The sequence below is a fragment of the Fusarium musae genome, chromosome 1 (assembly GCF_019915245.1).
Source record: "Fusarium musae strain F31 chromosome 1, whole genome shotgun sequence".
In the NCBI taxonomy this organism is placed as follows: domain Eukaryota; kingdom Fungi; phylum Ascomycota; class Sordariomycetes; order Hypocreales; family Nectriaceae; genus Fusarium; species Fusarium musae.
The window spans coordinates 5685396-5709682 of NC_058387.1; the positions used below are offsets into that span (position 1 = coordinate 5685396).

The window sequence follows — 24287 nt, forward strand, 5'->3', positions numbered from 1 at the left end:
ACTTCCGCAGAGGTATTGAGAGTAGAGTCTTCATTACGATTAGAATTCGCGATGCGCGACGTCACGTCAACTATTGAACCTGCTGAGACAGCCGATCCTTGACCTGTGAGTCTTCTCATAAGGTTACCGAAGAATCTCATGATCCATAGTCCTACGGGCCAGTGTTTTGCGAGTTCGCTTAGGGCGAGGATACATTGCCGTGATTTGTTGCCGGCGAGTTGGCGTCGGATGGGATCCTTGCGGCAGATGACGAGGGTGTGGATGGAGAGGGCGCCAAAGACAGCAGGGACACTGGGAATATGTTAGTCTCTGAGGAGAATTGGAGGCGAGGTTCGACTTGCATGTGCATTTGACTTTTACTCATTGCTCCGACGGCCAGGAGATCTTCGGTCATGCGAGTAATGGAATCAGCTGCTCGCCGGGCCCAAATGTCTCCTTCGGCTTCAGACGGTGTGAGGTCTTCAATTGCCTTGGGCCGGAACAAGAGGATATAGTAGTTTCTGTTACCCATTAGCTAGCTCGTCGCTGGTCGGCGCTGAATCTCTTACTGGTACGCCATGTGTAACTGGGTTGCCCAGAAAGCTGGACCCAGTGTCTCATCTAGCGGCGCCCTCTGCATGCATTTGGGCAACTGCGCTTCCCACTGTTCAAGTCTTTGTTTCAGACGCTCTGGTTTGTATTGTCCCAAGTCAGGTCGTCGAGGACTGTATTCTGCGATTACGATGTCTCCGACTGGACGAAAATTAGTAATCCGAGCAAAAGGGGCATCGGTAGAGATGAACTCACGGATCTCGGCGGCTTTCGTCATCTCTATTGCGAGAGCCGTATGATATTCTTCTTGTCGAGTTATTAGGGGGTCGTTGTGATCATCGTCGAAGTAAAAGTCTTCTTCAGTCAGAGGTTCAATGTCGCAGTCTTCATCCCTGATTCTGCAAGGCTTGCCGAGACATGCTGCAGTATGTCGGTCGCGAGTCTACAAATGTTAGTAGGGGCACTCAATTGCTTTACTCCTTTGACTAACATAGATGGACCACCAGATTCGTTTCCGCAACGCTCTTTTCTCGGGACTTAGCCTCGATGCAACCGTCCTACGGCCAAGTCAGTGTCAGTTCGCAACCTGCGAAAGCTTTACATACGAACGATACATCCCCAAAGACTGAGCACAAGATGTCGCACATCCAAGCCAGAACCATGAGTCTTTCTGATCATCCGGGCCATTCCACCAAAACCCCAAAAGGAAGATAGCTGCTGTAAGGACATTCCTGTCAGTCTCATGATCAACATCATACAATGTTTTCGCACGAAGATAATGATGCTTGCGAGCAGCAGTCCGATCGCTAAATCCAGCAGCCTGTATAAGACTCTCATCACAGAGAATGAAGGTGACAAGGAACATTGCATGTAAGAGCATAGGGGATGCTTTGCCCTGTCTGTATAGCTCCGAAAAGGCGCGCCTATCTATTATCGGATAGGGCGGATGGATGATCTCGAAAAAGGTGTATACAAGACGGTCGGATATTTCTTTTGGCGGCATCATCAAGGCATTTCGTACGCTGAGTGGTTCTACTTGCGGCCGTGTTGGAATGATTGCGCGGTCTGCTATTGATGCTGGTATTGGATAGTGGACTTTGACGGGCTCACTGACACCACCCCTTGGGCTACATATCATCTCGACGATGTATGATAAGCTGCTTGAGTCGCCCAGGAAGTATGACTTGTCGTTCCCGGACAAGCTCTGTTGTTGAGAGCTCGGCTCATTATTCTGTGCGATACTCGATTGGACAGGCTGACCTTGATCTTGATACTGGGGATTTTCGTTACTTTGAGGCGTAATCACTGCGACACTGTCGCTCATGGTATCATGTTGGTCAACCGGACTCTGCGGCTGCTGTCTTCTTGACACGCGTTGCGCATTACTTCGCCTAGCATATCTACAAACCCGTGAGTCACAATTCCTCATCGCATCACATCGTTTTTACGCACTTTCCACGTTTCGAGTCTATCAACTCACAAGTAACCTCGCGCGTACGACAATGCCAACACGGCTGTCCATCAGCGGCGTCACACTTTACCCGTCTTGTGTGACACGCCTTGCAAGCCACGCGAGCTACACGCGTCCGAAGAGGTACAGCGCTTGATGATCTTGCGCCGCTTTGACGATTTTGCAACTCGGTCATTGAGATTGGAGTTGATGCTGGTGATTTCTCAGAGGCTTGTTGGTGAGAGATTAAGTCGCCGACTCGGTGACTTGGGTGACGGCTGAGATGATGGGAATAAGACGGTTACGTAAGGTGGAATGACGTTGTGGCTTGGCTTGTTATTGGTGGACGCTGATCTTATCGTCGAGCTCCGTATCTTATTAGGCGCATGGATAACGTTAGGGACAATGACATTACCAATGCCGTGCACTCAATGACCGGATTATTATTCAGAGAAATGGTTATTAGATATCAGATACATGCTAACATATGCTGATATTGAATCTTCCATCTCTTGGTAACATGTGGCGAATTACTTTGATTCCGGATCAGACTATTGAATCGACCTTGATATTGTTGTTATGTGTACGTTCCCTGCTGTAAGGGTCCATCGTCCAAACACATATTGATGAGGCGCACGTGTATTACCAACTGGCCGAATCCTTGATGACACGATAAACCGCGGTAAGCCATCGCTGCACCGCATTCATATAGAAATCATCCACTTAACCTAGTCCCTAGTGTCTTTACTGATAGTTTCTGGGGAGTAAGAATCCTCCAGACTTCTTAACTCCTTTAAGGAGTTCCTAAACTCAGATCAATTATCTAAATCTTTAGTATTTGAGATTGATGACCTAAAGTTTTATTGCCTTGGTTAGGAACATCAGCATGCATTCATCGCAGGAAAGACGATTATCATTGATTCGCCAAGGCGTGCTTACGTAGGGGTACATAACCTGACATCTCAGCTCAATGATGACATGACCGTCTCAAATCTCACCGTGAATTAATTTACGGAAGATCAGCGCTTTTTTCGGTCGATTTGCAACCCTGCAAACATGTAGATCACTTGGACCTTGCACCAATGACAAGTTGTCATATGCTGTTGCTAGGAAACAAAGCAACATCTCGAGCGTCATCAGAATAATGCGCTCGTCACTCAACCGTGAGTTTTGTCGGTTTTGCTTTTTAGGGACGTCATCTTGAAATAATAAAGGATAAGGCATTGGTTAATTGAGTTGAGACGTTGATCAGGGCGCGTGGAAAGGACGTCATATAGACGTATTGTCAGCGAACCACTTTAGCCTAGGACTGTGGGAAAAGAATACTTAAGGACGAATAATTCCAGTCAATGATTGAGCAACAGAGTCAGACAAACAACACTTATTGCACAAGAAACTTACACAAGTATCAAAATGACTGGCACCGATAACCCCAACCCCGGCAACTTTGCCAACCGGTATGTCCAGCCTCATGCGATCAAGACTCTGAGTGATCATGTCTAACAAAGACAGACCCAAGGAAGAGGTTCAAGAGATTGCTTCCAAGGGCGGAAAGTCCAGCCACTCCGGTGGATTTGCCAGCATGGACGCCGACAAGCAGGTTAGTCAACCACCTGCCCAAGCACATATCAAATTTTAACAGATCACCCAGCGAGAGATTGCTTCTGAGGGCGGCAAGGCATCATCGGGCTCTTTCGAGCCTGGTAGTGAGAAGGCCAAGGAAGCTGGTCGCAAGGGTGGACTGGCTTCCTAGATGTACTATTCTTATGAGATATGACTTTGGATCGATGGAGGAGCTTTATCGGCAGGACGTAGGAACATGAACTGATTTCATAGCTTCACTATATTCCTCGCCATTTGATGTGATGTTTTCACGACTCTAGATGATACTGTGACGTTCTAAACCGTTATAATGGTATATTGAGCTTTTAAACTCAATAAAGAAATTGAGACTATACTTAACCCCAGGATTAAGAGGAGTCTGGATGGCATTGTAGAACAAGAAATCGACGGCCTACTTAATCATATAGCCTCTATTCAAAGCAGCTTGAAACAGGCGTTTGGCATATTCGTTTCTCTGACGACATCTGCCTCAAGATCCTTGTCGATATCACTGCCACTATGAGGTCGGGATACAATAAGCTTGTATGCTAGCCGCTTGATTTAAGCTTGCTGCACGTACTACCTAGTTAGATGTGAGATCCCCTGGGTGACATGAACAGCATGAAACGGGACCAACAGCGCGAATGTGGCCTCGCAGTTAACTGAGGGATATGTTTTTAGCAATTTCTATGTTTTTAAAGTAGTCATAGGTGGAATCTCCCATTCAAGGAAGTATCTAGCAGATTGCACAATAGTGCTTCCTGGAATGCAATAGTAATACAGTGTCACTCTCGCTACCTGAGCTAGACCTGACCATATAATAGTACAAAATTCTCCGACACACAGTTCACCCATGCATCTGTTCCCTGCTATCGCTCGACCTATGCCTTGTAGTTCTTCTGAGCCCTCTTTTTGTTGATCGGTAGACCATCGGGGCCCTCATTCTCGCGACGGCAGTTAACGCCGACTTCATTACCGCAACGAGCTGGGAGGAGGCAGCAGCCGTCATTATCACGGAATACTTCCAAGCCGTCGCTCCCCTTGCCCAGTGAGACGCAGTCTGGGCCATCTGGAAATCCACAACTATGAGGCGTGTTAGCAGAACTGTACTCAACATGACGATGCAAGTGAAGGCATACCCGTTGATGGCGAGGGCGCCAGCGGCGAAAAGAACTGAGACTAGAGCGAACTGCATTTTCTGTTGTGGTAGAAATAGAAATGGCACCGGGCCTTAGGTGGAAAGATGTAAAGGTTTGTGAAGAGGGTAAGCTGAAAGAGAATGGGATGAGAGAATAGCAAAAGTCAATACATGGGATTTAGCTATGTATTTATATGCTGGAAAAAAAAACAAATCCCCTGGAGAAGATGATCATGGCTTTTCTCTTGGCTGAAACGGCGCATGGCCTGTAACAAGGTTAAAACGCAGGAGTTCGTATAAAGGAACTGCACTTTGGCCGTGACATTTACCAAGTTAGGAAATTCTGATATCGTCAACATTCAAGAACCATTGATGAAACATTTAAACTGGGCACGGAGAGTTTCTCCGTTACCTAATTCACTTAAGCGTTTAGGCTATTTGAATAGCTTTAGAGTGATATGTATGGAGTTTAAGGTAAGTATTAAGACTTGGGTGTTAATACAGCAGTCTTAGAAATGAAACCTCACGAATTAGACTAGGCCGATCTGGGCCGATCTGGTGTTTGTATCGTCCGCCTTACCTCGCAATTTCGCAATCCTGTCGTCAGTCCTCTCAGCAATGGAATGTCTCAATCTCGAAAATTACTTCGTTTGTAGGTAAATGGCGTTGCCGGAGCTTTTCCGCCACTCTGCAATGTTTGGCATTTTGACAAACGTATGTAGAGCATCATAACGGGCGTCAATTGCGATGGATGACGAAAGTTGTGTTACCTGAGGGGAGCCGACAGATGTGACGGCCAAATTTAAGTATAAGTCATATAACATCATGTAAAATACTGTCAACAATCGATGTCATATCACAGGCTTTAACGATCAACCAAACACAAGTTTCTGCATATTCGCATCAATTCGCCAAGGTTGAACATTCTATCCTAATAACCTCTCGATCACCCACGAGACTTGCAAAATGTCACGAAACATCTGCATCACCGCCGTCGACGGCAACACCGGCTTTCTCATCGCCGAACTAATCCTCAAACACCGCGACTTCTCACGCAAAGTCTCCTCCGTCACTGGCCTAACCCTGCACCCCGAATCCCCCAAAGCCAAAGAACTCCAAGACCTCGGCGCCAAAATCGTCGCCCACAAGCCCGGCCGTCTCCGAGTAATGGCCAAGACTCTCCAAGACACCGGATGCGACACCATCTGTCTCGTTCCGCCTGCTCACGAGCATAAGCTTGAGATTAGCGAAGAGCTCGTCCATGCTGCGAAGAGGGCGGATGTTCCGAATGTGCTGCTTATTAGTTCGGCGGGGTGTGATTATGCGGAGAGGGGGAAGCAGCCGAGACTGAGGGAGTTTATTGATTTGGAGACGCTTGTTATGGAGGCTAAGGGAGATCCGGATGTTTCTACGGGGACGTCGCCTTGTATTATTCGGTGAGTTTGTTGTGATGATTTGAGGGAGAGCGCTAATTGGCTAGGGCTGGATTCTATGCTGAGAACCTTTTGCTGTATGCGCAGCAGGCTAAGTCGGAGGGCGTTCTTCCACTTCCAATTGGCGAATTCCATAAGTTTGCGCCTGTTGCACTTGGTGTAAGACCACAATACACTGATCAGGAATCATACTGAAAATCTTGTAGGACGTTGCTCAAGTCGCTGCTCATGTTCTGACTGGCAAGGGCAAGCATGGATTTGACGACCGCCACCGCGGACAAATGATGGTCGTAACTGGTAAAAATCTCATCTTTCCAGCCCAAATCATATCGCTAACATCCGTCAGGCCCCATGCTTTGCGCAGGCAAAGAGCTCGCAGCCGCGGCCAGCAAAGCTCTGAGTGCCGAACTTCAGTTCGAGAACATCTCCCAGTATGCTTCCTACAAGTCTCATTCCCTCTTCTTACTAACATGGTGTCTCCAGTGCTGAAGCAAAGAGAGTTCTCAAGTCCCAGTCTGATATCGACCCATCCGAACAGCAATATCTCCTCGAGTACTACAGCCTTGTGAAGGAGGGCAAAACCAACTACATCTCCACCACTGCTTTCCACGATGTTACTGGCGAGCATCCGACTGAGCCGGAGAATTTCTTCAAGATCTATGAGGGTGAGATGAGACCTAAGAAGAAGGCTAAGCATGAGCATAAATAATGAATGGTAGTATCTTGAAGAGGGAATTGTTGAAGATATTCACTACATCCAAATTTTGAGCTTGGAAAATTACATCCGGTGGGTGCTGAAAACTCAAGACTCTAGGAATGACTGGCAATATTTTATTTTTAATTTGTTGCTCAATGCCTCATTTTACAATGAACTCAAAATATCGGCAATGATGTCCCATCATATTCCCATCCAAACCAACCAATCATTTCGTCCCCCCCTGGAGCAGCCTGATAGTAAAACCCTGAAACAACTATAAATCCTACCTAGATATACCATGCAACGTTTCTCTGCATACAACCGACTGCTAATTAAACACTAAAGAGAATTGTCTTTCGAATATGACGTATAGGACACTATCTACCTACCAAATAGAGTATATCGTGATCCTTGTGATATCAAAAGTGCCCAGCTTCCTGCGGGCGGGGAACCCTGCTTTATCTTACAAGACTTTGAAAAAGTCGCACGGATCGACATCGCGGATCACACGTCCGATATTAACGGGTTACATGGCCGAAGTATGAGTAGTACGACGTTGATATTTGGAGTATAAAGATTGGCTCACAACCCCTCTTTGAGATGATGAGTTTGTGGCTGCTTATACTTGTCATTGGATTCTTTATCACCCTTTGTATTAACTATACACTGATGCTACTTACAAAGATGGCATTGACAGGGAGTCACTTTGGTGGCCAATGGGGCTCATTCGCCATCGCGGGAGATTCCTTCAACTTGTCTATGACAGATCATGTTATCCGCACATGGGCAGACCTTGGTGAACTCGATGAGTTCTACAACATTGACATGGCGCCGCGCCGGTACCAAGCCTTGACGACATATCACAAGACCGAGAAGGATCTTCTTGGCGAAATCGACTTTGAGCATCTTGATCAAGAAGGCAAAGTTGACTATATTATGCTTAATACGTACCATACACGGCAACTCAACAACCTCGATCTTCAAAAGGCTTCGAAAGAGAAATACGATCCGCTGATACCGTTTTCGGATGACCTTATTGGGATGCTTGAGGCGCGTCAGGATGTTGATCCGATGAAGGCAAAGGAAACGGCCGGGTTGCTGAACAACATCACAAAATCCATCGCCAAAGTTCAGGCAAAGGTGCAAGATGGTGGTTTCAATGTTACAGAAACAACGGGATATCTCGCGAGTAAAGCGATCACCAACCTTCTGGATCTTTTGGGCGAGTGGTTCGCATTTTACTCGACATATGATCCACTTTTCGACTTCTGGGTGACTACCCCTTGGCAGGCGGCAAATACTTCTCTTACAAGCTATCTTGACGTTGTTCAGACAAAGCTAGCTGGAATGAACCAAAAGGACGGTGAAGACGCTATTATCGGGGAACCAATCGGACGTAAAGGACTGGAAGTCGAACTCGAAGCCGAGATGATACCATACACGCCCGAAGAACTTATCAAGATTGGCAACCAGGAGTTCGCATGGTGTGAAAAGGAAATGATTAAACAGTCCGAAGCTCTCGGCTACGGCAAAGAGTGGAAGAAAGCACTTGAACACGTCAAAAACGACTATGTCGATCCCGGCAAGCAAACGGAATTCGTCCGCAACTTGGTTGTCGAAGGGAGTCTATTCGTCACAGAGCGTGATCTCGTCACTATCCCCCCATTGGCAAACTCAACATGGCGCATGACTATGATTAGTGCAGAACAGCAGAAAGTTTCGCCCTTTTTCCTCGGTGGGCCAGTTATACAGGTCTCCTACCCCGTTTCATCAATGGAGCATGATCTTAAACTCATGGTCATGAGAGGAAACAATAAGCACTTCGCTCATGCGACGGCTTTCCATGAGATGTTCCCCGGTCATAGACTGCAGCTCTACATGGCAGATCGGTACAACTCTCATCGGAAAGAAATCTTTGATACACCCTTTTTCGTAGAAGGTTGGGCACTATACTGGGAGTTTCTATTCTATGCACGAGATGATTTCCACAAGTCTCCTGAGAACAGGATCGGTGCCCTTTGGTGGCGCATGCATCGCTGTTTGAGAATCATCTTCTCGCTAAAATTTCACTTAGGTGAGATGACGGCGCAAGAGGCTGTTGACCTGCTCGTTGAGAGGATCAATCACGAGAGGAGTACGGCTGAAGGTGAGGTCAGACGATCTGTTGAAGGTACGTATTCGCCGCTTTATCAGGCTGGATATATGCTTGGAGCGCTTCAGCTTTGGAAGTTGAGAGAGATGGCTGTTGATAGTGGGAAGATGACGCAGAAGGAGTACCATGATGCTATTTTAAAGACTGGTGGGCTGCCGATTGAGATGGTCAAGGCGTTGATTTTGAATGATGAGCTTACGAAAGATTTCAAGGCGGGATGGAAGTTCTATGATTTCGATTAAGTATTAGTCTAGCTAGATTATTGAGAATATCCATGTAGTTTTGTCCAACATTGAGCCATGCCTGAGCTTTTAGCCGCCATACGGAGTCTAACATCTAGTCTTAACCTTCCAACCAACCTTCAACACCCTCGCGAGCACCAACAGTACCGCGCAGAGTGTACTCGAAAGCGCAGCCCATATATGAGCCCCAGTAAGACTCTGATCCTGAAGTAATCCCCCAATAGGCGGTCCAGACAAACCCGCAAAAGAGACAAGACTAAAACACATGCCCATTCTCGTGCCGATGGTATCAAGTCTCTTTGTGATACTGGCGACTCCGGTGGGCATGAGACTTTGAAAGGCGCCAGATGCAATTCCGTAGAAGATGGAAAATATGTAAACGCCCGCCACGTCGTGAACTGCAACCCATGTATATGCAACTATGGCGACGCAAAGAGCTGCTGGGGCGATGGTGTTCAGCGGGCCGATTCTATCTGCGAGGACGGGGATTAGGACTCGGGTTGGGAGACCGACGGCGTTGATTATGGTGGTGATGAGTGATGAATCGGCGAAGGACATTCCAATTTCTTTTTGGCCAAACGAAGCAAGCTTGAAGATTGTCAGCAAGACTATAAAGGAGTGATCGGGGTACTTACGTAGTAGAAGGTATAATACACGGACCACACAAAGAAGAACAACCCGCCCACATACGATACGTATAGAGTATCCTTGAACGCACTCCAATCGATAATAGGTCCGGTCTGTCGCGGTGGCAGCCTTGGTCTCATGAAAATAGCCACGAGTATAAATCCAGCTAAATTAATAAACCCCAACACTCTGGACGTCCACGGCATTCCAATACTAGGAAGAAGCGCCCGAACAACAAGAGGATAAACAGTACCACCGAGAGAATTACCCGTCGTCACAAGTCCAATAGCAATACCTCTCCTCTTCTCAAAATACGTCGCCACCAACGCCAACGACGGCGCAAAGATGATACCCCCACCGATACCAGTGACAACGCCCTGCGTGATCATAAGATGCCAGTAAGAAGTCGACAAGCTCATCATGAAAATCCCAATGAGCTGCAGTCCCGCGCCAACGAGAAACGTGGGGATCCAAAACCCAGCATCTAGCAACCTTCCAGAGAATGCACTACCAAAGAAGGTGAACCATACTTGAATCGAGCCGATCCAGGAGATTTGGAAGGGTGATTGGGGGAGAGTGGAGGTGTAGTGTGCTTGGAAACTTCCAAAGGAGTTGACGTAGCCCCATGTTGCGAAGATGACGATCCAGCCCATTGCTACTTGTGTCCATGCCTCGATGCCTCCGTCTGGCGGAGGGGGGATGTCGCCGGGTCGGAAAGACGCGCCTGCTGAAGCGATGATTTCAAGATCTTGCATCTCCGACCTCGTTGGTTCACGACGTAGTGTATCAATTGGTTTGCTTCTCCAATTAGCATTTTTTTCACCATCAAGGGTATCACGAACTCACAACATGGTCTCGCCATTGTTCTCATCAGTTTGGGGTGTTTTTTCAGCCATTTTCACTCAATTTTAACAAACAACGAATTCACGGTGAGGAAACTGCGGTATCGCAATGTTAAATGGCTTGTCACAATCATGTTACGGTCAGGAAATCCAACGTGATAAAAAGTCCCCGATACCGCTCCAGAATAAAAACCGGGAATAACATGATAAATTATGGACCTGGTGTGAAAATTCTCGTGATAGCCTGCCCATCTCGGTAGGTAATCAACCGAACCGAAGGCCGATAAGCAGATAAGCAGATAAGGGAGATAGCTGTTTGACCCTTCAAGGCTCTGCGAATGGGTAGTGGGCTCCTTATCAAGTTTATGTAAATCACGGGCCTTGGCATAAATACTAGCACAAAATACCCCGCGGGGCTTGGATGATAGCCTCAAGGACGGTATGTCTATATTGGCATGGTCGGAACCGGCCGGTTGGGACTGAACTACTGGAAACAGAGTTTGTGGGTACAAACAAAGTTACGGAGTATCACCGAGACATTTCGCTTTGACAACCAGACTATCACTCGATTCGATACCGAAGAATTTAACCGACGGCAATTGCGGCATTAATTATGCGAAGACTCTCATCCCTTCTCCATGGGCCATGCCATTCCCCAGACAGCTCTAGCTTCCCACGTTTTCGCTTGGGAAGGGATGAAGATATCCGCGGCATGTCACTGACGGAAGGCTCCCCGGATCGAGATCCCTTCTCGTCGAGAAATGCTCAGGAAATGCGAATCCCTTCAATTGGACATAAAGGTTCTCAACTGCCATGACGAGTTTAGTCTGCCGGTGCGGCTGAGATATTGTGGCTTGCGAGCTGGTTCCCATTTCCTGGTAAACCTGCAAGCCATGCCGTGTCTTACTGTGAGATACTCTGCTAGTCCTTCTTTTTTTCTTTTTTACCCTTTGCTTGTTTTCTTCATGTGAGAAAAGGAGACCTTTCATTTTGGGCTCTAGTCTTGTTCCTTGGAGGGCGCTGTGGCGTTTATCGAAGCTTGTTTTCTGAGCCTCCCTTGTCAACCATCTCTCATGATAGCCTCTGGATCATCAATTAGTTGATGATCAGTAACCAAACTGTCGGTAGCAATATCCCAAAATAGTCAATTAAATACAATATCAGCACGAGTAATTGTCATCACTACACGCCACGGCTTCCTCCGGTGGCATTTGTCACTACCCCGTACACTACCCTCCCCTCGGGGGGAAATTTAAACGACCCCAACTACACCAAAATTCGCTGGTGTGAGGGGTCGTTTTTTATTCCCCCCCCTAGCCTCCCTACTCCCAGTCCGTCACTTTTCGGTGTGGCCCGGAACTGCCGCTAGCTCTGTCTAGACCCTGATCTAGAAGCTCCGACATTTCACCAATCAATAGCGTCGAGCATGAACTAGGCGCCATGTCTTATGCGTAATCCCCAGCACGCAAACGCGTATCTCACATACCAGGCTCTCGTAAACTCATCATAATTCAACCTTCTATCCGTACCTCGCCCTATGAAACGATTGAGTATAAGTAAGAGATTACGGTCCCTCCCCAAAACAGGCAAACACCGAGAGACAGAGAGGGTCACCTGTTTTTTTTTTTTTCCCAAACTAGGAATCTCTTAACTTTCAGATGTCGCTTGCTAAGAGGAACAACGGTGCGTGCTTGAAAAAACTCCACATGATGTGATATAGGGCTGACAAGCTTGACTATTAGGCTGTTACGAGTGCTGCAAGAGACGTCTGAGATGTGACAAGACAGAGCCTGAATGTCTCAAGTGTCAGAAGAAAGGCATCTCTTGCTCCGGGCAGGGCCTGCGGTGTAGGTACAGCAGCCACATGGCTGTTGACTCCGCGCCTGGAGGAGGAAAGCCGTTGGCTTTGACGTTCATCGCGCCGGCGGAAACTCAATCTGGCAAGAGTCTTAGATGGGTTGACTCTGCGCAGAGGATGAGAAAGGAGAGGGTGAGGAAGAACAAGGGACGGGCTACTTCTGATAGTCCGACGTCGTCGAATCCTCCTGACTTGGCGTATTCTGATGATGCTACGTCACCGTCGTCGGATGACTCGGCTTCTGAGTTTGGTGGTGTTGTTGTGCCGTATCGATATGGTGTTACGATACATCCTGCGCTGAACGAAGCTTCGAATGCCCACACAAGGAGGTTGTTCAGTCATTGTAAGTTCTAGCCTACTGTTCCTCCTCAGGGTCTCCTCTAATGCACCTAGTCTCCGAGACCATTGCCGGACACATGGTTGTACTAGACTCATTCTCCTTCAGCAACGGATATCGAGACATCATTCTACCGCTCGCTCAACAAGATGAGAACCTCGCACAAGCTGTATCAGTCGTCTCGGCGTTTCACTTAGGACAAATGGATCCAAGGTTGCAACGTATCGCTGAAGCAGGTCACCAAGCTATTGTCCAGAAGCTACGGAGGGATTCACTTCAACTTAGCCCCGAACAACTCTTCAACCCATATATCCTCGCGACGATCTTGGTACTTTTGGTTGGTGAAACGATCACTGGCGCCGACAACTACACATACCTTTTGGAGATGCTCAACTGCCTTACGCAATATCCGGACTGGATATCAATGCTGCCGCCAAGTCTGAAGGACTTCTTTTTTCAGCAGATCAAGATGTAAGTTCTCTTGTGGCTTCTATCTGAAGCATTCACTGACTGGTCTCAGGTTCCAACTGTTTGGCGTCCCTCTAGCCAACGAATCCAAAGGCCTCCAAGTCCTCACCGGCCCCGAAGCATACCTCGACTTCATGGCCTACCCCGAACTCCCTCCCCAATCCGAACACTTCACCAACATGGAAACCATCCGCTCCGCCATCTTCGACGCATGCAGCATCTACCGCCGCCGCGCAGAATCCTCCCTCAGCGACCACGAATCCATCCATCTCGTCGAGCAACTGCGTCTCAAAGTCCTCAACCTCGACTCTACAACAAAAGGAGCGCACGCTCTTGTGTGGACGTACTTTATCGCTGCTGCGGAGAGTATTCTCCCGGAGCATAGGGAGTTCTTTGCGGGGAGGTTGGCGGATTTGTATAGTGTTACGAATTTTGGAAGTATTCCTGTTGCGGTCAAGGCGTTGGGGACGATTTGGAGTATGCAGGGCACGAGGAGGTGGACGGAGATTGTCAGTAGCGAGACACCGATTCTTATTATGTAAATTATGGGATTGTTATGATGGATGATAAAAGGGTTATAGGTAAAGGCGTTATGGAGGATAGATGGAAAATTGATTTACTGTCATGATTGAGGTTCATTAGCAGCAGCATCGCCCAACTGGGCCTTGATGTTAAACGGTGGAAAGTTTTGTGTAGCTTAGCATAAGCTTATGAGTGTACTCTTCATTAAATCTTGGTCCTATCTCGAGTTCTTCATCGATCTTAATTGGGTTCTTTGCGTTGGATGGAGTCTGATTAGCTACCAGAACTACTTAGTCTAGGGTAACCGCCCCGTCACAATTTGAACCAACCCAATACCTTATCACCCCCTTAGACCTTCGCCGTTTAACCTTTCGGGCAGGGAAAATCGGGCTCTTTGTAACAACATCTTAGGCGGGTATGTAGAGAGTAAATACTCAGTTTTTTTATATTAACATGAGGGAACTAACTCAAGCCCTGACTTGAACCAGGGAAATTCACAAGACAAATCTTGCTATGCTCTGGCGCCCCTACTGTTCAAGTTTTCTAACGTAGGCTACTGGACCTTCATATCGGTGCGTTCCTCGGAACAAATAATATCCCACGGAAAACACCGCGACAGCTCCGTAAATAAGAATACTCCAATTCATCTCTGATGGGGATGGGTTGGGGTTTCCGGGCATGAAAGCCAGGACGAAGATGATGATGAGGAAGGCTTCGGAGACAATGTTGACAGCAAGACCCCATCTTCCAAGACTAAACTTGGACTTGAGAAGAGGACTGTTTGTTGATCGTCGCCAGATCATACATCCGATTGAAACGATGTAACTTGATAGAAGGGATGTTGTTGCGAGTGAAGTAATCGAGTTGAGTGCGACTGCTGAACCAATATTAATAAGGGACAGGAGACTCGAGATCAAGAAGGTTGTCAGGATAGCGTTGATAGGGACGTCCCATCCTGTCGGAACTTTCGAGAACCATGGGCTGAATGGAACAGCGTGATCTCGTGCGAAAGCGAAGAGTTGGCGTGACGATGTAGCTACCATGGTAAGGTTGGAGAAACCAGTCATGATAACCAGGAAAGACGCCATCGCAGTAGCACTACTCGTCGACTGAGTTGAGTTCAAGAATACCTGCATGAAGGGATATCCTGTTGGCGAAGCAATAACCTCCTCAAGGTTACCAATGCAGAAACAGTAAGTGATAACCATGATCCAGCCAAACGCACCGTTGAAAACAGTCGTCGAGATCATAGCTTTTGGCAGAGTGCGGCTCGCATCACGCAGTTCCTCAGACATGTGCACAGCAGCATCAGCACCAAGCAGCGGCAACACACCCGCCAGAATACCAACGAGCGTTGAACCGCCGATACTGCCCCAGCCTCCACCGTCAGTGAACTCAGTAAACACAGCTGTAGCATCAGCGCGTGGTGAGAGAACCCAGAGTGTAACCAAGATTCCGAAGAAGGCAAAGATGTGAATGACTAGAACTGTCGCCTCAATCAAGGGTAGCTTTCTTGCCAGGAGTGTGTTGAAGACAACCGAGAAGCCAGCTACAGCGATGGTGAGGAGTGTTCCGTGCCATGGCTTGGGGGCATATTCGGGGTAGTTTAGCACCACGAGGCCTTGGATTTGCGTTCCGGCGATGAAGGCTGATGAAGCGCAGGATGTCTGCCAGCCGAGAACGCACATCCAGCCCATGAGGTAACTAATGAGTTTCTGGTATTGCGGGGGTGCGAATTCAGATACCCAGTGGTATTGCCCTCCTGTTGTAGGAGCCCTGTAGATCTGTCAGTGATTGGTGGTGCAGTAAAGATGTTGATGGCACGCACATTGAAGCCATTTCGGCCATGGAGGTGTTGACGAGGAGGAAGCCCATCCAGCAGACGAAGAACATCCAGATGAGACCTGCCGTGCCGCCGTTAACAAGACCGATTGTCGAAACACTGCAAAGGTCAGCTTTAGTAGATATCTAGCGTCAATGCAACGGACCTGAGGGAGAACTCCCAAGATGCCATGAGAATCATAGAGAAGCCAAAGATGGACAGGAAGCGAAAGTTTCTCTAGCATATTTGTTAGTCTAACACGGTTATGAGAGCGAGCTTTGCGACGAACCGTCATTTCTTGAGTTTTGCCCATGCGGTACATGTCAGCGCGATCCGCCGCGTTACCCTTCTTCTCGTCAACATGCTCGCTGGACTCATGGATGCCATACGCGGCATCTTGAACGTCGACTGATCGCTTATCGCCTTCAGCAGACATTTTGGCGTACTCTGACTTATCTGGGCGGAAGAGGTACGAGAATTTAAAGAGGGAAACAAATAAATCGAGGAACAAAAAAAAGAAAAAGACAAACATGCAGATGCTTCGGTAATAGAAATGCAGGAGTGCGGCATGGTAACATTCTTTAGGACGCACACCCGTCCACAGTTTCTCTCCTCGGTACACCCAACCCTTGCCAAATTGTATGACCCCTGTTTGACCTTGAGACCCTGGCTAGGCCCTGACTAATTGGTGATCCTCCTCCCCGTCCCGTGCCGAAGTCCGGAAGATCTTCCGCTGTTGTTTAGTTGACTCAAACCAAACGACATCTTTGTCAAAGTCATGCTATCCGTATTGTCATAGCCATTGCAGTTACGAGACTCCTCATTCTTGGTATCAGTCGAGTTTTGCTTTTTGGTTTATGTTTAGTTAGGCGAAGGTTGGAGTCGTTCGACAAATGGAGTCTTTTGGAGTCAGGAACATGTGTGGAGTCTCATGCGACCAACAGTCTTGGCGGTTACAGGCATTGATTTCAGCCAAAATGAAGTGTTTTTCCTCACCAGAATGTCTCATCACATTGTCACGCTCCAGCTTCGAGAAGACTGTAGTTAGTTTTGTTAAGGATCAGTCACTCAAGTCAACAGATATCAACTGCCGATCTCCTCGTGGCAGGAGGTGACAGACAATCACATGGCGTGAGTAATATTCCGTCTCCTCGGTTAAACCAATCACCGCATCTCACGAATTGCTTCCTCTGTTGGTTCACCCATGCTGTGGGTGGCTTGCATGATCCAATCTACCAACCAGGGCGCCCCCATGTGAAGCCGTCACCAATGGCATACGTAAGAATATCTTCAGCGGAAATTCCTTCCGAGGGTTGTTAACGAGGTGACTTGCTGTGCCGTTGGTTCGCGTCAGCGTGAATACCAAGAGCCCGGGAGTCCGAAAAGGATTCAGGTCATGCAGCCTTAATAATTCTGCATCTCTGAATAATGTAATGAATTCTTCCCTTTTCTTCTTTCTCTCTTGTCGCAGATCTTGTGAAACATGGATCCGAAGGATGATCTATACCGGTTTTCGCCCGTTACATTCAACGATCATGCGGGAAAGTTATGGATCGTGACGATCTTGTCGCTGATCTACACCTCGCTTATTGCGCTGGCAAGGGCTTATATCAAGTACAAGATGTTTGGGTTCGACGACGTTTTGTTTACTGCTGCGACGGTGAGAAATGCCTGTGACTCAGCGTGTTTTGCTGAAATGCTGACTTTGTAGATTTTGCATTTGGCGCAGGCGATTGCTGTGTTTATTGGGTTGAGTAATGGGTTGGGCAAGTTTAACTCGATTACCACGGCGGAGCAATGGGCGATCTCTTCAAAAGTGAGTCTCAGCCAGCCTCTGCTCATATTCTCTTGTGCTGACGAATTGGCTGGTAGTGCACGATTGCGTCCGTCATTCTCTCCCTTGTGGCTCTCAGTCTCGCGAAATGTTCGGTTCTCGCCCTTATACATCGCATCATCAGCTCCAAGCCCGGTAAGAACAAGATGGTCTGCGTGGCGCTCATGATGTTCACTGGGCTATGGGGCGTCGGCTCAAGTTTGGCATGGCTTGTGAACTGTCGCGCTGGGACATTGTTGACTGTGAATAACGTCAAGCAATGCCCAGATCAGGTAGGACACTTCCATTCATCACAAACACTTCCAATCTTCTAATAACTTCTGCTAGAGCGCACGTTGGGGCGTCATCACAGCGATCGACATCCTGACCGAAATCCTAACCTGGCTCCTCGTTCTTCACCTCTCATGGTCCGTCAACATCTCCTTCGCCCGAAAATGCCAAGTCGTCACAGCATTCTCATTCCGAATCCCCCTCATCGCCATATCCTCCGTTCACCTCGCATACTCTCAAAGATACCCATCATCTCTCGAGCCCCAATTCGCCGTCACAAACACCCTCATCTGCCAGCAAGTCATGATCGCATGGTCGCTCATCTCCGCGACAATGCCGAACCTGAAGAACTTCCTCAAGTCTTTTTCAATAGGCATGGGTTTTCCGGTGGCATTTGACTTTACAATGTCAGGTTCAAGCAAGGCTTATGCACTGCAATCACTACGGAACAATCGCTCTACGAATGCGGCTTCGGCGACTGCTACAGCTCATAGTGCGAATTGGAGACCTGATCAGGTGTCGAACCAAACTACAGCGGCACATAGATCGAGTAGGAGTAATAGTCGCGATGTGTCGGAGGAGGGATCAAGTTCACGAGCTGGGAGTCAAGAGTTGATTATTAATAAGGAGGTTGCGTGGAATGTCACGTACGAGGACCACCAAGATGTATTTACTAAGCGATAGACCAAACCAACACATCAATAACGTGCTATTTTGATTCAGACAAAAGTTCTCGGGGTTTTGAGTCAGTGATGCCCTGAGACATGCAGTGGGAGTGGAGCTTCACATGCAAGTACAAGGGCTTCATCCATGTCATGTCACGCCAGGCTCGCGGAACCTTTCCAGCGTCCAGGATATGGAAAAAACCCTCTCGCAGGATCTGGAGACAAGGATTGAAGCGGGCTAATCGGATCATGTCAGAAAAGTTCAACCAACAGCAGTTCTAGACCGTTTCAGAAGACTGTCCCAGAAATACAAGATTCCTGGTTCTTGCATTACAAATTACTACAAGCATACTCTGTACACGATCACTCTCAACTGACTCGCAATGTCCGAGGTTGTGCTACGCGATGCATATTACTCGGAACTTCCGGAGATCGCAAATGTCATGTCAAAGGCCTTTTGGGGCGATAACCTTTTTGGCGACCTGATCCACCCGCATCGGAACGAGTACCCTGATGATGTAGATCTGTACTGGCTGCGGCGTGCACGGGTCAATTTCTGGGATTATCGTTGGAAATGGCTTGTCGCTGTTGTGAAGGATGAGAGTGGCAAAGAGGCCGTTGTTGGTATTGCGCAGTGGGCGAGGCTTGGAGAGGGGGGTAAAAGGTTTGATCTGCCATTCTATGATCCTCGTGAGTTTGTATCTCTCTCCAATCTATGACTTAGCTAACACGGTTTTAGGCAACTTGTTGAAACCTCTATCCTCAGTCGCCATGATGATTCACGCCTGGGCCATACCAAGTCGTGCAGTCGACCCTAAAGAAGAGGACATTATCGAAAGAGCATATCCTCACTTTGACTCGATATGGAGCGGCAAACGCGCTGAGTCTTGGTATCTCGAAGCACTAGCCGTACACCCAGATTTTCAAGGGAAGAACGTCGGCCGCCAACTTGTGCAATGGGGTCTTGACCAGGCTGAAGCTGAAGGGGTGTGCGCTTCAGTGGTGAGCGCCTTGGGCAAAGATGACTTCTACAGGAAGTGCGGGTTTAATGAGCTGTTTGGAACAGCGAAGGATGGTGAAGGGAATCCGTTGGCTGATGTTGAGGGGTCCAATATCTTTTGGAAATGGCCTGACAGTAAAGAGTGAGCCTTTCGTGGGTATTTTGAGAGCATGAGATTGATGAGAAGGGCTGGGGCGAGGGAGTGCATAGGTGGGCGGTATATCCAGGATTTAATCGATGGGCAATAGTTTAAAACCTTCTGTATTTGAGGTACATTCTACACGTCTTCTCTGTAATCTTAAGTCTTTTTATACAAGTAAAATCAGCCTATTGCTGGCCAAGAGCCATTGTTCGTTTCGAAGAAGGCTGTTGAACCGACGAAATGGAAGAGTTTGGAACGGCAACCGCGTCAAGGCCATGGAGTTATTGAATACAGCCAAGCTTAGAGACGTCTCCAGTATCTTCACACGTAATTCAAAACTTGGTCAGGACATTTATTTCCATGGTTATAGCTGGAGGACCTCTAATTCTATCAGGAGAAGCTTTGGTCCGAGTTTCTTCTGAATAGCCTCATACTCTGAACCGTGGATTTCGGCCAATGCCCAATTTGGCCCGTAACCCTTTGATCAAGCTATCTCCTTATCATTTTGATTTCATTCGGCGCAAAGTGGGCTAATTAATCTCAAAATTCTCCATTCCTAGGCAACCAACCCGTTAGCGGTGGATAGCAGCCTTGGTGGTGGATACCTCTCATGATATAAGAAGGCTGCTTCACCCAAACACCGTTTCTCATCATAAAAACCAGGCAATATGAGCACCCTAGCAGCTATGAACTCACAAACTTCGTTTCTAGACTTACCACGAGAGGTACGCGACATAGTCTATGACTACGCCCTCCAAGACGTCAAGTTCAGCAACGCCTTTACAACTCAAACCGCTTATTCCCCTAATGCCCTTCCCTTACTCTACGTCCATAAAATCATATCAGATGATCTTCAGCCTCGCCTTTATCAAAACCACGCTATTGTTATTCCGCTTCAAGAACCTAGCACTTATGCAACTGGTGAATGGAGTATAGTTCCCAGGATTGCCTGCTCCAAGATGATGAAGCAACGCTCCAAGACCCTCATCATTGAAATGTCCCAGACGACTATCTCCTACTATCCTGATTCAGACCTGGAAGAAGATTATGATGAAGCTCCCGTTGAGGTTGAGCTCTTTTGGGACGATCTTGACAGTCGAGGTGCAAAGGCATTGCCCCAGAAGCTCATCAACGATATTCTCGCTCTGAAACAAAGTCTCCCAGCCCTCAGAACCATCAAGTTTGTCTTCTGGTTCGGGAAATGGACAGCGTGGTGCAGTGTTTGGGAGAAGCATCTCGAGAAGCTCAGGGCGATTTGGCCAGAGCCGTTGCTGAAGTTCGAGTTGAATCTGTTTGAGTATGTAGACGACCAGGTTGCGGACGGCGGATGGAACTGGATCGAGGAATGGTATTACTGGGCGATAGAGAGAAAGAGGATCTGGTTTCAGGCGAACAACTTCAAGTGGAAAGACCATGCCAAGGGGGATTTTCGAGGTCGTAGGATTGATGTTCGGGTGTGGCAGGATGAAGAGTTCATGGATTGGGATGAGGACGAAGCTGATAGAGCTCTTCACAAGAGGCGCTGCGAGGTGAAGCCTTTGTTTGTTAGGACATGCGACATGGAAGGACGAGTGTGAAGGTTCGCGACACATGGAGATAATATCATATGTGTCCACACGAATATTTCGTTAACCATGTTCCTTGTAACTACAGTCTAAACATCGCTGCGCTCTAGTGATCCTCCTTCGACATCTATGCGAGGCTATACTCAGCAATGAGCTTCTCAGCAGCCGTAATACCAGTCACGTACGCAACAGACTGAATATGACAGCTCGCCAGAACAGGAACAACACCCATATCCGCAATACGAAGACCCTCAAAACCAATGACCTTGAAGTCACTATCAACAACAGCATCAGGATCTCCCTTCTTACCCATCTTGGTAGTACCAGTCATATGCCAACTCGAAGAAATAGTATTCTTCCAGTGCTCCAAAAGCTCGTCATCTGAATCACCCTGCGGTCCTGCAAGCATAGCCACGTTATCTTTCGCATAGCCATCATGCTTCACGAACCTGAAAGCGTCGCGGAGCGACTCGATCGCTACACGACGATCAAACGGCGAGGCCAAGAACTTAGGGTCAAACTTGAGAGGAGCGTTGGGGTCGGATGACTGAAGGGTAACTTCTCCTTGACTCTGCGCATTGTAGTAAAACACCAGAATACAAGAGTAATTCAGCGCAGAGTCAGGAAATTCAGGGATGAACCAGTGAATAGGAAAGTGCGTAAGAATCTCATAATGCGGCACTGTCTCCTTCATAAGAAACTCCTGCTCCTCCTTAGGCAGAGCCTTGAACTCGTCTGACTTGACGAGCTTATCGAGCTTGAACCAGCCGATGCCTAACTCACAGGCGAACTTTGTCCAAGGGCCTGTACCGTCGCGACGCCATTGCTCTAGAGCATCGTCCATGGCTTTTTTGTCGCCGTAGAAGGTGTCGCGGGCGGTGTCGCCTGGTTTGCGGGTGTAGACTAGGGGAGTGAACATGTGGTCGCGCAGACCTTGGCCTACGCGGGGGACGTCCTTGACGACGGGGATGTGGAATTGGTCGAGTTGGGATTTGGGACCGATGCCGGAGTGCATTAGGATCTTGGGGGTGTTGAGGGCTCCGGCTGAGAGGATGACTTCTTTGGAGGCGAGGTCTGCGCAGGTTAGTTTGTGTACTTATATTTCCAAGACATCTTCATCAATAGCTTGAGGTTGATGAGGAGGACGCACATTTCTTGCCATTGACTTCAACGCCAACAGCTTTGTTCCCCTCCAAAAGAACCTTTTGAACAGTCGAATTCGTCAAAACCGTAAGATTCTCAGGCTTAGGTTCCAAAAGATCATTCGCAGTTGATCTCCGTCCCTTGGCACTCGAGTTGATCAAAACCGACATTCCCAATGGATTTCCAGAATTGTGATCAGGATTCAGTGGAAAACCAGCCTTTTTAAAAAGATCCAGCACAGGAGGGAGATCCTTCTCCCACTCGCCAGCATACCCAACATGAAGCTTCCCCTCAGAACCATGGTCCTCCGCTTTAGGCGCAGCATACTTCTTATCAACGCCCTCCGGAAGATTTCCATGGAAAGTCTCTAGGCTCTTATACCGACCGTGGATCTTATCCCAGCGATACGCATCATCGCCTACGATGCGCGCCCACTCTTCATAATCATCTCTCGCGCCAACACTATAAACACCGAAGTTGATAGCACTCGAACCACCGAGTCCCTTACCGCGGGAATAATCCAGCTCACGGTTATTAGCAAACTCTTGGGGCGCCGTCTTGTAGCCCCAGTTCATGTCCTGGTTTAAAAAAGTGGTCCAGCGCTGCCCGTCGACGCGCAGGTTGCGGTCTTCATTTGTGCCACCGGCCTCGAGCAGAAGAACGGAGGGTTTCTTGGGGGTGCAGGAGAGGTTGGCTGCTAGGGCGCTGCCGGCTGGGCCGCCTGCGGGAGGAAAGTTTGCGTTAGAATGGGACGCTTTGTTGTTCTAGTGGTGTTGATCCATATGTGCTCAGGCACTGGGCTAGAGGTGAAGGAGGGGGGGTGATTGAGTCAGTTTTGCTTGGACGTACCTCCTACGACGATGAAGTCGAATGGTGAAGCCATATCGACCAATTGGATGGTAGGTATAGTAGAGAATCAAGTTATAGTCTCTGGCTCAGTGGTAATAACGTCAATTGTTAAGATGAGATGATTTTGGAATAAGAAGCAATAAAAGGGAATGAGGGGAAAGGGGTCTTCTGAGAATATATATGATCTACAGCGCCTCTCCTCACCCGTCGGTTTAGTCCAACCTAGCTCCATGGACTAGGCTAGGGCTCCTAGTGCAACGGTGTCTCATACTGTACAAGGTCCCCGATGACACAATGAAACGAAACCGGTATCAAACAAGATAATACTGTACTCGAACCAACGTGTCGTTACACGCCAAGATTCTAGACCCTGTAAACTGGGGTTGGCTTCACCTTTCTGACGGGCTTTGCCTTGCTCACCTCGCCGCTTATGGGTCAGAAGTATATCAAATATGCAATTTACGCCCCACAAGCCGCAGTCTGTCACCATAAATATTTGTCAGTAATAATAAACAAGTCTGACAATGCCTTGCAACATAGTTCCACTTTCGAACAGGGTCTCACCTAAGACTAAGGTAGTCACGGGAATAGCAGACACTTCCATGATCTACAGACGCACAAGTCAGGTCAAAAAGATTAACCACCTGAACAATTAATTACTCGCGCCGCGGTCGATCCCCGTTCACATAATGTCTCCGCCTGTCAACTAATGGACCACTTTCTGCCAGCTCCTTGCCAACGCATGATTAGCACCAGCAGATCAATGCCGGATATGACGAATGCTCCGTATAGCGAACCTGGCACGCCATGTTATATGTGCGATCTGCAGGGGCTGCGGAGCCGCACGGTTCGTCAAGCTATGCCTGACTTGACTTAATGGTCCTAGCAGTCTTAGCAGAGGTTTTAGAAGCATGGCGGTAGAAGGGAATGCAACTTTATTGTCATAGCAGACTTTGTCGGATGCAGGCTTTTTCGGCACTGCTGCCGTCGGTAGTGGCGAGGCGTGATTTCACTTTAATAGACCTTGGCTTGTCACTTGCGTCTGCGTTGTGTTTTGTTCTGTTTTGTTCTGCTCTTTATCACATTTTTTTTGCTTTT

The 24287-nt window shown here is 48.0% G+C and overlaps 10 protein-coding genes across 10 annotated transcripts; 6 read left to right on the forward strand and 4 right to left on the reverse strand.

The window, feature by feature from the left end:
- Positions 1-178: 178 nt before the first annotated feature.
- Positions 179-1147, reverse strand: J7337_001722 (uncharacterized protein; the record flags this gene model as incomplete). The annotated part of the gene is made up of 4 exons (XM_044819456.1): positions 179-500; positions 549-973; positions 1022-1088; positions 1137-1147. 4 exons carry the CDS (start codon positions 1145-1147, stop codon positions 179-181), a joined length of 825 nt encoding a protein of 274 aa, XP_044687158.1.
- A 2247-nt stretch (positions 1148-3394) lies between these two features.
- Positions 3395-3734, forward strand: J7337_001723 (uncharacterized protein; the record flags this gene model as incomplete). The annotated part of the gene is made up of 3 exons (XM_044819457.1): positions 3395-3438; positions 3494-3581; positions 3624-3734. The coding sequence occupies 3 exons, from the start codon at positions 3395-3397 to the stop codon at positions 3732-3734; spliced, it is 243 nt and encodes an 80-aa protein (XP_044687159.1).
- Positions 3735-4464: 730 nt separating this feature from the next.
- On the reverse strand, positions 4465-4778 carry J7337_001724 (uncharacterized protein; the record flags this gene model as incomplete). The annotated part of the gene is made up of 2 exons (XM_044819458.1): positions 4465-4666; positions 4723-4778. The coding sequence occupies 2 exons, from the start codon at positions 4776-4778 to the stop codon at positions 4465-4467; spliced, it is 258 nt and encodes an 85-aa protein (XP_044687160.1).
- Positions 4779-5687: 909 nt separating this feature from the next.
- On the forward strand, positions 5688-6863 carry J7337_001725 (uncharacterized protein; the record flags this gene model as incomplete). The annotated part of the gene is made up of 5 exons (XM_044819459.1): positions 5688-6157; positions 6202-6313; positions 6361-6451; positions 6501-6585; positions 6638-6863. The coding sequence occupies 5 exons, from the start codon at positions 5688-5690 to the stop codon at positions 6861-6863; spliced, it is 984 nt and encodes a 327-aa protein (XP_044687161.1).
- A 672-nt stretch (positions 6864-7535) lies between these two features.
- J7337_001726 (uncharacterized protein) lies at positions 7536-9245 on the forward strand (the record flags this gene model as incomplete). Its single annotated transcript, XM_044819460.1, has 1 exon — positions 7536-9245. The coding sequence occupies one exon, from the start codon at positions 7536-7538 to the stop codon at positions 9243-9245; it is 1710 nt and encodes a 569-aa protein (XP_044687162.1).
- A 3333-nt stretch (positions 9246-12578) lies between these two features.
- Positions 12579-13919, forward strand: J7337_001727 (uncharacterized protein; the record flags this gene model as incomplete). Its single annotated transcript, XM_044819461.1, has 3 exons — positions 12579-12915; positions 12966-13380; positions 13430-13919. The coding sequence occupies 3 exons, from the start codon at positions 12579-12581 to the stop codon at positions 13917-13919; spliced, it is 1242 nt and encodes a 413-aa protein (XP_044687163.1).
- A 507-nt stretch (positions 13920-14426) lies between these two features.
- J7337_001728 (uncharacterized protein) lies at positions 14427-16157 on the reverse strand (the record flags this gene model as incomplete). The annotated part of the gene is made up of 4 exons (XM_044819462.1): positions 14427-15675; positions 15728-15841; positions 15888-15958; positions 16011-16157. The coding sequence occupies 4 exons, from the start codon at positions 16155-16157 to the stop codon at positions 14427-14429; spliced, it is 1581 nt and encodes a 526-aa protein (XP_044687164.1).
- Positions 16158-18873: 2716 nt separating this feature from the next.
- Positions 18874-19636, forward strand: J7337_001729 (uncharacterized protein; the record flags this gene model as incomplete). Its single annotated transcript, XM_044819463.1, has 2 exons — positions 18874-19180; positions 19230-19636. The coding sequence occupies 2 exons, from the start codon at positions 18874-18876 to the stop codon at positions 19634-19636; spliced, it is 714 nt and encodes a 237-aa protein (XP_044687165.1).
- Positions 19637-20300: 664 nt separating this feature from the next.
- On the forward strand, positions 20301-21209 carry J7337_001730 (uncharacterized protein; the record flags this gene model as incomplete). The annotated part of the gene is made up of 1 exon (XM_044819464.1): positions 20301-21209. The coding sequence occupies one exon, from the start codon at positions 20301-20303 to the stop codon at positions 21207-21209; it is 909 nt and encodes a 302-aa protein (XP_044687166.1).
- Positions 21210-21324: 115 nt separating this feature from the next.
- J7337_001731 (uncharacterized protein) lies at positions 21325-23223 on the reverse strand (the record flags this gene model as incomplete). Its single annotated transcript, XM_044819465.1, has 3 exons — positions 21325-22271; positions 22348-23061; positions 23190-23223. The coding sequence occupies 3 exons, from the start codon at positions 23221-23223 to the stop codon at positions 21325-21327; spliced, it is 1695 nt and encodes a 564-aa protein (XP_044687167.1).
- Positions 23224-24287: the final 1064 nt, after the last annotated feature.